At 49.5% G+C, this 12,046-nt stretch overlaps 1 protein-coding gene across 1 annotated transcript in view; it reads right to left on the bottom strand.

Annotated features, from left to right (window-relative positions):
• Positions 1-10,218, bottom strand: part of AKR1D1 (aldo-keto reductase family 1 member D1) — a 34,179-nt gene extending 23,961 nt beyond the window's left edge. The window contains exon 1 of the mRNA XM_031589776.2: positions 9,953-10,218. Within this exon, the coding sequence (XP_031445636.2) occupies positions 9,953-10,045 (93 nt within the window). The 5' untranslated portion in view covers positions 10,046-10,218. The remainder of the gene's footprint in view (positions 1-9,952) is intronic.
• Between the last annotated feature and the right edge of the window lie 1,828 nt (positions 10,219-12,046).

Genomic DNA, 12,046 nt, shown 5'->3' with positions numbered 1-12,046 from the left:
ACAACAGCTGCCACAAGCTGATTTTTTTTTATGTTTTAATATGTCTTAACATCGCTGTTGTAATTTATTCCTTATTAGTGCATATGGCAAAAAGTTACAGTCTGACACAGGCTCCCACGCTCTGCTTTGCTTTGCTTCATGCATGCAGCTTTGCAGTTGCCCCAGCTTTTGCAATGGGAGCTGAGGTAGCAGCAATGAAGGGAATGAGTAATTTGCCTTAGTGCTGAGCATCTCATCTGATTAGTGGTATCCAGTCCCCCAGCTGGGACTGGTGAGCCTGGGAGGAAGAGTTGGAGGTGTTGGGAAAGAGGGCTATCTCCTGGAAAAATCTGACTTGAGCTGCAGCTGAGTTACACGAGGGATCCAAACTGTGGGCTGAGTGCTCCAGTGCTAACCTATAATTTAAGATGTGAAGCTGCTGTTTAGGAATCTTAGTCAGCTAAATACAGGAAGGAGAAAGTAGGTACATTCCTGGGCTCAGCGCCTCCGTTGCCAGAGCTCGGCACTCACACAGAGATTCTTATGCAAGTTTCTTGAAGCCCAATTGCTTATTTCCATTTGCCTGTTTTCCGGACAAGCTGGAAACGAGGACTGGCTTAAGATGTCAGGAGAAGAGCGTAGAAAACGTGTGCTGAAGGCATTACAGGAAAGCGCAGGTTGAGTTTACAAAGCCAGAGGATATAAGCCACACAAGGGTACATTCTTAGAATTGTTTAATCTTGTAAAGGAGAAGCTGTACCGTACACCTCTTTCTTGGAAAATGCAACTGCCAGCACATCTCTCTCTCGTACACAGGAAAATCTGGCTTTCCTCCCCCGGAAGTATTGGCAGCCACCATCCGGGAAGCAAAATCCGGAGAAGGGATCTCTGCAAAAGCAGGGCTGAGAACAGATGCAGAGAGCACAGATGAGAGCCAGGAGCTGCTGTGCTGGCCTGGGGTTTGCTGTGCAAGAGAGTGCATTACCTTAGAAAGTGGAGGGTAGCAAATGTGCCCACAGTAGATGCGGTGAACGGTGATGCTCTCTTCCTCCAGTCACACAGATGAGCATGGATGAAGGGTGCCTTTGTCTCTAACATGATGTCCCATCAGTGGTTGGAAGCCTGAGATCTGATTGCCCAAACAGCAGCAACTTAGATTGCATAACTACAGATTTAGCATTTCTAGAATTCCTCTGACTTTGTTATTCTGGGATTTACTCAAAGCTGTGTTCAGGAAAGCCTTATTATTGTAGCTGGCAGTGGCTGCTGGAGCTTTTCATACCACTTGATTGCAGAATCCTCTGTTTTAGGATCACTGCAGCTTTTCAGTTAATGCAAACCTGGGCTGAAGGGCTGCCATGCCTCAATTTTAAGCAGTTAGAGCATTAAAGCAAACCAAGCAAATGGGGTGCACACCTGGGTCCCTTTCTCTCAGCATCAGTGAATTGGGTTGGGGCAATTTTCTGTAGAGCTGGAGCATACCGTATCCAAACAGCCTTAGAAAGCACATATCTAATTGCAAGGGAGGATGCTATCAAAACACCCTTCGAACAAGAAACATGATCCCAAGGATGCGAGAGGCACAAGGGAAGGATGAAGCACCAGCTTGTGCAACCGCGGAAGGGAAAGAAAAGGTTGCCAGTAGTTCTTCCACTTCATTCCTTAGAGTTAAAGGGGAGAGGTTTCTGGCACCAGTTGGCATAAGCATTTGCAAAGGCAGATGTAAGGCTTGGGGAATTCCACCACCTAGTTAGCTGAACCAACAAAAGTTGGCTATGTTGAAGCTTAGAGAGGCATTTTCTGCACAATGTTTTCAAGTTTTGACAAATGTGGCCTCCCAGGTCAACTGAAGACGCAGCCCAGATGTTGGCTTCCCGCGTGAGCCACAGGAACATGTTTACACTGTTCTTCGCGGAACTGCGGGGAATCAGGGACACATGGGAGCACACAGGCACATTTAACGTATGGAGTCACTCAGGGACGTTTTAGAAAATGGAGCAGGTCTGTCTGGAAAATTGGGTTCTAAGTGTTCTTGCCAAAAAGTATATCTTTCAGTTGTGTTAATTCAGATGACTCACTTGTAGGGGTTCAGTTTTTCCATGCTCTTCAACAACGTCGGCAATTCCCTGTCTTCTCTTCCGCAGAACAGTCTTCGTAACTTTGATTTACAGGGAAGGGCTTTCCCTGAGGTACTTGAGCAGAGTTAAAAATTCAACATCTTTAGAATGCCAGAGAAGGAGGAAAAAATAATCTTTTTTTGTCAATATTTGGGCTGCACGTTATTGCATCGGTAACAGCTAACTTTGTAGTTTTTGGAAGAGGGATATATTGAAACAGCTAGTGCTCGTCACTGCAGTGCACAGCTACGGAACGGAAAAGGTCTGCTTCCCATTTGGTCACTCTTCAAACAAATATCTTTAAGACTGTTTTTGGGTAGTGCTACTGTCCTAAAAGCTTATCTGGATTAACCTGCTATTAGTTTTGCATCTGGACCTATTAAATGCAATCCCAACCTCCGTCGCAGTCAGACAGCCAGCTCAGTGGGTGATATTAGCATCTGATATCCACCATCCAAAAATCATACCAGCACCCAGCCAATACTGTCATCTCCTAAATGTCGCCTTGTTCCGGGAACGTTTCCCTCTGGAGCTCTCAGGCGGTGTCCAGCTCCGTGTGTGTCAGTGCCGTGTTTGGGAGCCAAGGGAAGCTGTGCCAGGCTGGCTGTGAGAGCTGGCTCCTCAGCTTGGATTACACAGGCACTGCTGCACAGGGGCCAGGAGATTATCTGGCTGTCATCAGCTCCACCAGCTGAGGTCCTCCGCTTTGCAGCAGGGGGTATGTATCCTGCTCCTGAAGGAACGTGGAGACATTTTCACACAGCAGCTCTGGTGTCAGTAGAGACTGCAAGGCTTATCTTTTTAAGAAGGGTGTATTTAGTTTAAGGCATGCTCAGGTTTGGGGCTGAGGGGTAAGCCACTCTAACTAACCAATGATACAGTCTACTCATCAGGGCAAAGTAAGGAATCTACAGTTTTCTGCAACTAGCAATTTTGTGGCTGCTTTGCTCATAAATCCTTCATAGGTTGATGAACCTTGTAGCTAGAAAGTTAGTCCTTCAGTCACCTTCATCTGTGAGGCTGGGCCCATCCTCATTGGGCATTTCACATGTTGATCGTTTCAGTGAATGCAGCTTTTAATGCACCCCGTATGATGAGACACTAATTGTGTTGAGAGCTGGAAACACCACAGAAGCTGCTGGCATGAAGCAGAGGTTAGTCATACTATCAGTTTGTTTTCTCTTAAGCTTCATGATTCATAGAAACGAAGAGCCACAAAGATCTCAGCAGAGAAGACACAGGAAAGTAAACAGGCATTTCTGTGAATTCAGCAGTGTCTTAGAATCACGGTTTTGTGCAAATAAAAGGTATAAGAACAAAGCTTACATCCTCAAGAAATTTGCATGCAAGAATCTTTCCTTCCACTTGATGGAGGGCGATGAATCATTTTGTCAAATCCAACTTTACCGGTAAAAGGACGGTTTCTACACAACAGATAGGAGTTTCTGAGCTTGCCACATATCAGAAAAACTAAAACGTCTTCCTTTTCTGATTACCTCTTTTTTTCTAATTACATGACTTAATTTTCTTTTCTTAATGAGTTAAAGATGCAATCTTGCATTTATGCAAGCCGTAAGCATTCCATTGTATAACATGAGGCTACAAGGAGTTAGCAGAAACAGAGGCGTCATAAGGTGGTTGCAGACAGGGGAGGAAAGGTCATGGCTGAGCACCAAGGAGAACACGTTGAAGTCACAGAAATGCAGAAAGGCTGTTCCAGCTACAGAGATGATGTATGGCAGAGCGGGAAAGGCTCTGATTGCCTGCCAGATAAATGAACTCTGCTTTTCACTGGTGGCAAATATTGAAATCATATATGATAGGGAACTTTAAAATGCATCATGCAACTAAGGTTTTTAGCAAAAGTCGGTGATGAAAGCAGGATTTTGTTGAGAGCCATCTGATGATGGGAAGGATGAGCTGCGAAAGCAGTACCTGAAGTGTTCCTCTGGTCATCCCTCATCCTTTGGTGTACTTCCCATCTCTGTAGCAAACAGTAGGAATGGACTCAGGCAATAATAAGAGCCCAGAGTCACTGCAGCTTCTCAAAGCCTCATGCAGGCTCTTTCTCCTGTCACTTCTTACTTATGGTGCTTTTGATCGTGCTTCCAAGCCAGCAGCCACTCTTCTGCTGAGAGCCTATTATTCTGCTGCCTGCTAACTGCTGGCATCGGCTCCTGTCTCACTGCAGCATCTGGAGACCAAATACTAAGAAACCCTGCCTTCATCTGCTCTTGGCAACCAGGTCTTGCCAGTGACTGTGACTTAGTTGAGGCATAAGCATTGAAATCTGAGAGACTGAGCAGCAATGGCATCATTCAGCAACTTTTTTTTTTTTTTTTTCTGGAAGATTACTTTGCTTAAGTTCAGGGCATAAATACGAGGCTCTATAGCCAACTATCTCAGCTGACTCCTCCGCAGCCCCTTTTCACTCTGGGTTCTCAGTATCAATGTTAAGAACGAAAATGGTAGCATACTTCCCTGGCCTACACCTGGTGTAGGTGGTGATTTTGTGCAGGCTCATTGCAGACCTAACTCCAAGCTCTCAGTACTTGCTGAGCTCACATACAATTCTGGGTGTAACTGTTCACGTTAAGAGTACTGTGGTATTTTTTATTTTTTTATAGTGTGTTGTGGGAAGTGAGCTGAGGCTGTTAGGACGTGTGCATGTTACAGCAGTTCCTTCTCCTGCCTTTATTATCTCTTTCAAGTAAAATCTAGCAGCAGAGTGGGAGGTTTACCTCAGGATGAAGACCAAAGGCAGTTTGGATTTATGAAGGAGAAATTCAGAGAGAGGAGATTGGGAAATGGAAGCCTTCGAAATTCAGCCTGTCTCCAGAGCTCTCGGGTATTTCTCCTGCCTGGGATGTTCAATACCTGCTCAGTCTGATAGCTTTGGGTCAAGCCAGGTGACTTTCCTGTGAGTCACCTGAAATCTTTGCTGTGTCCGTTCGATCATGTTTCAGAAGTTGGTGATGGCCGGGAGGGAAAAAAGGCAAATTAAATAGTATGTAATCCCCCATACTGCAGTTCAGAGATCTCTCTGTGGTCACAAATCAGCTTTTGCCCTCGGAGTAGCCTATGCCCAGCTGCAGTGAAGGGCAGTCTGCACCAGAGATGCACCATAATAGGGATCAAAACGGTTCATGTGTGCATGCCCTTGTGTGAGGAAGTTTTGGCATAAAAGGTCCTACAAAAGCACTAGGGGCTATTAGTACTGAACAACGAAAGATTACTTTGTTCAGCTTCTAGCTTGGGTGCAAAAAGCAATTCAGGGTGCCGAAACAGTGTTTTTACTTATGCAAAACATTTTTGACTTGGTCAAAAAGATAGGATGTGGGAGCCCTGGGTGATCTTCTCCCTGATTTCACAGACATTTATTTTTAAACAGAATCCAAGCTCGCACTCACATGGGTGACTTTGTGGCAGGCAAGGACTTGGGGCACAGCCCTCCCCTACCTGGTAGAAATCACACAGAGCTGTTCAGTAGCCAAAGCTGTAGGGTTAGCGGAAAGAGCGCTTTCCTGCAGGGCGTGTGCAGTTCTTCTTGCTCCTCTCAGGCTATCACACCCCACCAAGATTATGTTATGTCTCTAGGCTTTGTGATATGAATTTGGTCCCCAGAGATAGAGAAGAAGATTGATCTGGTTTCCCACCACCCATGTGGGTTCCCTAACCAGTAGGTTATTCAGGCTATTCATCAGGCAACCACTACCTCCAACTACTTTAATAATCCTTTGATTCCTCAGCTTGTACTGCCAGTGCCCAAAATGAAATGCTTTGCCATTTGTTTTGCCTGAAACTATTCCACAAAACTGCTTCCAATTCATAAATGGATTTGGCTACCTCAGAACCTCATTTTCAGCAAAGAAGTCACAACTTGCCAGAAGCCCTCACCCAGCGCTATACTTGAGCGCTTTGCCCAATCTTATGTTTCAGAAGCAATGCCTGTTGTACAGTGTGGTTGCCACAACCTTCCCTCCAAGCCCTCTCCTCACTCAGGAAAAACAGGAAGGCAAGAGAGGGTCTGTGGCCAAGTCCCCTTGACCTTCCAGAGAGACAGTGAGTATTTACGCGGCGGCACCGTGCTGGTGATCCTAGCTGCGCTGAAAGGGATGAGTTATGAAGTGAAGTGGGCGTAAGTGTAGTTTTAATGAGGTGTAGGATTTCCAGGATTTAGGAGCATTTTTCACACCTTTCTCCTCCATTCCTGTTCAGCTCCGTTCCCCATCTGCTCCCTGCCGGGTTCAGGTCCCACTCACTGGCCTCACTGGGAACCAAGTTCTTGTGCAGAGGATGACCCAGCTCAGCAGCTACACAAGGTTCGCCCTACCTCTTGTATCCTTCCCTCCCACCTCACTTGGGGCTTCCCTCTCCTTCCCACGCGCCAGTCTCTTTGTTCCCCTAGAAATTGGGTTGGCTGCCTGGGGGTCTCTGAGGAGAGGGAAAGAGGGATGTGCAGCCCTGGCAAAACCACTTCTGCATGTGTGGAGCTTTGTTAGGAGGACCCATGCAGTCAGAAAGAGGAAGAATTGGCCCCACCTTGTAGAGCCTTCTGGAGGGTCTTCATAGCCCAGACTCACTGGTCCCACTGTGGTTCCCTCCCAAAACCATCAAGAGAAGAGACACGGAAGAGTAGAAGAGAGAAAAGCAGGAGTCAGTGATGGATTTTCCTTGCTGGGATTTATTGGTAGGCAAGGCTACTCAGAGGCAACCTTAATGCATTGGAATCACGTATCATCAAATACGTTGTTGATAGAGATATTAGGAAACACCAATTAAAGCAGCAAAAGTGATTTCTAAGTGATTTTTTTTTTTTTAATCCGAACTTATCACTAGTTGTTAGAGCCAGTGAATATTCTTCACTTTTTGCTGAGAGATGTGTTGACGGTAAGTGGAGTCATTGCATTTTCCTGCTGTGCCGGGAGAATAAAACAGAAAGAACCTCCCCTCCCCCAGCACTGCCAGTCTCAAGGAATTAGCTCAACATCTGGCTAGAAGAAAAGCTCTCCTGTACCTGGGAGGAATGAGCTTTCTATAAAAGTAATGTGATCATCAAACAGACCCCTTCTCAACAGTGCAGTGCTGCTCCAGCCGAGCGATGTGCTTCACTGAATCAGTGAACTTACACACAGGACTGAATACTGGCCAAAGATTTTTTTTTTTTTTCCTTGGTGTTTCACAACTGCAGAAGTGTGACTTATCTTCCAAAAGAGTCTTCAAGGGAACAATAAAGTCATTTAAGATGAGTGAGGCGAGCTGCTGACACATTTCAAATCTGAGGGCACTGCTGTGCAGTGCAGTTTACCCAAACAAAGCCTGAAACACGAAAGCTGTCCTCCTGCCCATTTTCTTGTAGTTTTCTTGTAACTGACTGTCGGAAGAGCCCATTTCCCCGCTCTGTGGCTAATGAGATACGCCTGGTTTGCTCAACCAGTGCAAGCATTCCTGCACTTCAGGAAGGGCGCTCTGGGCTCGTTACAAGCTACCAGGCTGCGGCTCAAGATTAAGAAAACAGATTTATTTTGGACCAGGCAGTTTGACACAGAGATGCCAGGGTGAATAACCTTTGGAAGAAGTCTGCCTCCAAGAGCAAGATGAATAAGCTGACAAGTGAGCGGCTCCGCACTCTGTATCAAAGCACAGAACGGCAGCGTGTCACAGAGATCTGACTCACAAGCAGAAATAGCGTGCTGGTTACTGCTGGCACCATCACTGCCACCCGCTGCCTGCCTCCGCTGCAGTGAGCGGGTGGCTCAGAGGCTGCTGCTGAAGCAATTCAGCCAGGAAAGGCTGCAGCTTTTTAAGGGAGACTCTCCAGTGCTAGCTCATAGCCTTGCTTGCTAAGGTAAATCCTGCGGGGTTCCTCACTGCCACAGCTCCTTTCAGTTCTCTAAGCAGGAGGCACAGAATGGGAGCACAACTGGGCACCCTGCTGGAAGCTGTGCCGGGCACAGTCAGCGCTCAGCAGAGCTTGTCCCAGCTCAGCCGCACTTCATCACTGTGGAAGGATGCTGACAGGAGCCCTACTATCAGCAAGGCAGCCTTTTTGAGCCATGACCCTTGTGTTCATCCTGTCCCATGCTCGTCAGCTGCCAACACTTCTGCAGTACATCCTGTGGCACCCTCCTACCGCACTTCCCCAGCTGCCTTCCCTGACACCTTCCCACGTCCAACACCGTATCCTAACCCTGGAGCCAGGCTGCAGACCAGCACTGCGGATCAGTGTGTCATGCTTCACCTGGTCTGCTGGGAAAGTGGGATTTCTGCAATGCCTTAGCAGCTCCTACTCCCACCCATAACGTTCTATCTTGTTTACCCCATGCAAAGATACAGCTCAGAGAATCAAACTCCTACAAGTGCCGGGGAAGGGAGAATGGGTGCTAGGATGCATCCCCATCCCCCCACCAGAGGTGCAGCCACCAGCAACTGCAATTGCTCCAAATGAGGGTTGCCACAGCGGTGCCGTGCTGTGTTGTCCCAACTCCCATTCTGCCATGAAGGCACGTGCAAAAAGCCAGCATCCCGAAGCTGGAACCCCCTTACCTACAAATGATTCATTTGCCGGCTCTGCTGGGGCACCGCTCCTGCCAGCAGCCTCACCCATCAGCTTCAAACCCACAAGACTGCAAGTGTAGAGCTTGGGGGCATGCCGATGCACAGGACTGGAGCCAGATGCTTTAAGTTTACTCAGAGCTATTTTGTCACCAAATTATGCAACATGCTGCTCTGCTACATAAAAACTCCTGCTGGAGAGCTTAATTTTGTTTCGCTAACCCTTGTTCAAGGAACACCACTCGCTAAAAATATCCCCAGAAACATCAGGGATGCAGGGGAAGGAAGGTGCCCAGCGTCTGAAATCACAGATTCTCACTGGTTCTCCATGTGTGAGCCCGTGGCGCTCAGCATGGAGATGGGCAGTGCTGGGGGCTCTCACAGCCCTCTGCTCCACTCCTGCGCTGCCTGCAGCAGCCTTTGTTGAGATCCTCTGACATTATTGGTAGCGCACAACGGTGCTGATTAAGAGCTGTCTTTACGAAGGCATTTTTAAATACACTGCGGCGTGTGGAGTCGCGCAGAACATTGCATCTCGACGCTGATACTGTTACACAAGAAGGGCTCTGGCCAGGCTCACTGTTTCTACTCTTTAAACAAATAAACAAACAGAAGGGAACGAAAGGATCGATCCTTCGGGAGCGAGACCAGCGAGCTGCCTTCATGCTCCCAGGTGCGCAGAGGGAAGAAGCATCAGGTGTTCTCCCACCGCCCCGACGCAGCGCCAAATGCGACGTTCCACGGGACGCCTGCCCGGGACGCACAGCACCGAGGGATGCAGAATATTTGAGAGTGGTTTGGCCGCTGGCACTCAGCTGTGGGAGCTGCAGGAATCAAGATGCAGGAATTTGGGGCTTTGTTTTAGGAACATTCCTTGGAAAGTGTCGGGGCCAGCTGCGAGACGCTCCGAAATCCCTCATCTTATCTGCAGCGGGGCCGGCCTGGGGGACCCGAAACTCGGCGTGCCCGCGTAAGGCGGGGTGCGGATCGGAATACCGGGATCGTGGTCCCCTGCCCGGGGGTGCGCGTCCCCATCGCCCCGAACCCCGTTCTGCGGGAAGGGGCACTGCGCAGCGCGAACTCGACGGGATTTTTATTTTCCCACCTTTTCCTCCTCCGCGCGCCGCGCACTGCCGGCACTCTTAACGGGCGCAGTCTGGCTTTTTAAGTTTGCGAAGGAAAGGAGCGGAAAGAAAAACCGAGCTGGGAAGGGGGAGAGAGGAAGGGGAACGCAGCCCCAGCTCGGGACTGTGCAGCGGGGGCTGCCGTCACCTGCGGGGGACACCCGGACCCGGACTTACTTTCTGGGGGTCGGCGTAGGTGCCCAGCCCCAGCAGCGGGATGCTGTTCCCGTCGCTCAGCGGGACGCGGTGGCTCTCGGCCGTCAGACTCATCTTGCCGCCAGGTAGAGACGCCCCAAGCCCGGGGCCGCCTCCGCAGCCGCCCCGCGGATCCCTCCGCACCGCGCTGTACCGACGGCGGTCGTGCGAGACCCGAGGTGCGAACTGCCCTCTGTCGCCGGCGGGGAGCGTCTTTTTGGGGGGCCGAGCCACGTGTGCCCGCCGCGGCCCTGCACCGCGCCCCGTCGCGCACCGCCCCGCGCCCCGCCCCGGCTCCGCGGCCACCGGCGGCCCCCGCGCACCGCCCCGGCCCGGAGCTCCCGCGGCTGCTGCGTCCGGGGGCCCCTCGATACTCCTAACCCGTCTGGAGCCCCGAGGGGGGCTGCCAGGGCCCCCCCCGTCTGCGAGTCAAAGGGGAGCATCTATCACGCAAGCGATCTTCGCAGGGTCCTGGAGATCTGTAGGTGCATGCTAGCTTGCATTTGGGGAAATGGTAGTGGCTCTCGAGGCTGGGATGTGAGCAAAGAACTCCCTGCTGGGAGAGTCCCTTACATCAGTTAGGACACCTGCACACTGGAAATGGAAAAAAATTACACTTTTGCTGATAGTGACCTGCCAAGCAGCTGGTGTCCAAGTGCAAAGCTGAGGCTGAAGGTACTGCCAGCAGTGTGGACCTGCTGAGCAGGCGTCTCGTGGTTTCTCAGGCTGTGGGTACCTGTGCGCAGGGATTTCCTTGTGGTAGGAGGAAAGGAACCCGGTGAACCCTCCTCAGTGCTCCCATGTAACTGGCTGCTATGGGCAGGCTACAGGAGAAGCTCTGATCTCTCTTCGTACACACCGTGCTTGAGTACGATTACGGGGCATGCCGATGCCAGCTGCAGCTCTTAGCCACACTCCTACTTCTGCTATGTTCCCAGCAGAGAAAAGCATTAAGTGAGATGGAAGTGGGATGAGCTGAGGAGAATGTGACGTGGCAAAGGGCATTCAGGGCGCTATCCAGCTCCAGGTATCCCATACGGAGGCTCCACTGCCCCTGCATTCCCACACTCCTTCTCACCCCTGCCCCTGCATTCCCATACTCCTTCTCACCCCAGAACCCCATTTTCCAGTAACTCCCCCTATTCCAGCACAGCTTGATCATTTGCTCAGCACAACCATCTCATCACCTGGTCTGGCACTGGAGCTACACGCGATCCCAGTAAAGCCCAGCACTGCCCTGCCCAGGGTGCCTGGCATGGGCATGTGCACAAAGAGCCATGACAGCTGAGAAAGTAGATGATCACATTTTTCTCCCATTTATGTCTTAGTTACTGGTTTGAAATAGCTTTCTTTCACAACAGCTAGAAGTGCTGTTGTCTTTAGGATCGCTGATGAGTATCCTTTAAAGAACAAAGGAAGCTAAACGACGCAGCCTCGAGCCCTTCGCAGGCAGTTCTTCTTAGCGACAATTAATGTTAGCTGCTCAGGGAAGCAGAGAGCCCCGTTTCAGAGCTCAGATGACTTCACCAGACTTTTTACGAGGACTCGGTATCTAGCAACTCCCACTGAAAAACAATGCAAGTTTCTCGAGGCAAAGCTTTGGCTGCCGGTTGTTGTTGATCAGCAGCTATTTGGGAGCTTTTATAAGATGCAGATGTGATCTCAGCTCTTTCTCTAGGAAACAAAAACAATGAGGTTTCAGCCTGGCCTTAGCAGAAAGTATTGAGAATCACCATCACCTCAGCACCAGCCAGCAGGCTCTGGCAGGGCTTGCAAGGCACGCAGAAACACCTTACGACACAGCTGAGGTGGATTCACCATTCCTGGGCTGATGGTGTAGTTTTATGGTTACATGAGTCATCTCGGTGTGGTAGAGAATAGGGTCAGAGTGGTAGAGAATAGAGTTTTCAAGATCAGCACTTTCAGCTTCAATGCTTTGTTTCCTCTGTATACACACGTATCAAAAATTGAAAGAAAAAGAAAAAAAACAGGACAAGTTTTGAAAGGAAAAGTCGATCAGGCAGAGGTTTCTTATTGTTAAAAAATAACAAAATTCTTGGGTAAAGAAAGTGCTTA

Source organism: Phasianus colchicus, chromosome 1 (genome assembly GCF_987193195.1).
Source record: "Phasianus colchicus chromosome 1, bPhaCol1.hap1.1, whole genome shotgun sequence".
In the NCBI taxonomy this organism is placed as follows: Eukaryota; Metazoa; Chordata; class Aves; order Galliformes; family Phasianidae; genus Phasianus; species Phasianus colchicus.
Note: the sequence above shows the minus strand (reverse complement) of the source record. Positions and strands in the feature narration are given on the sequence as shown.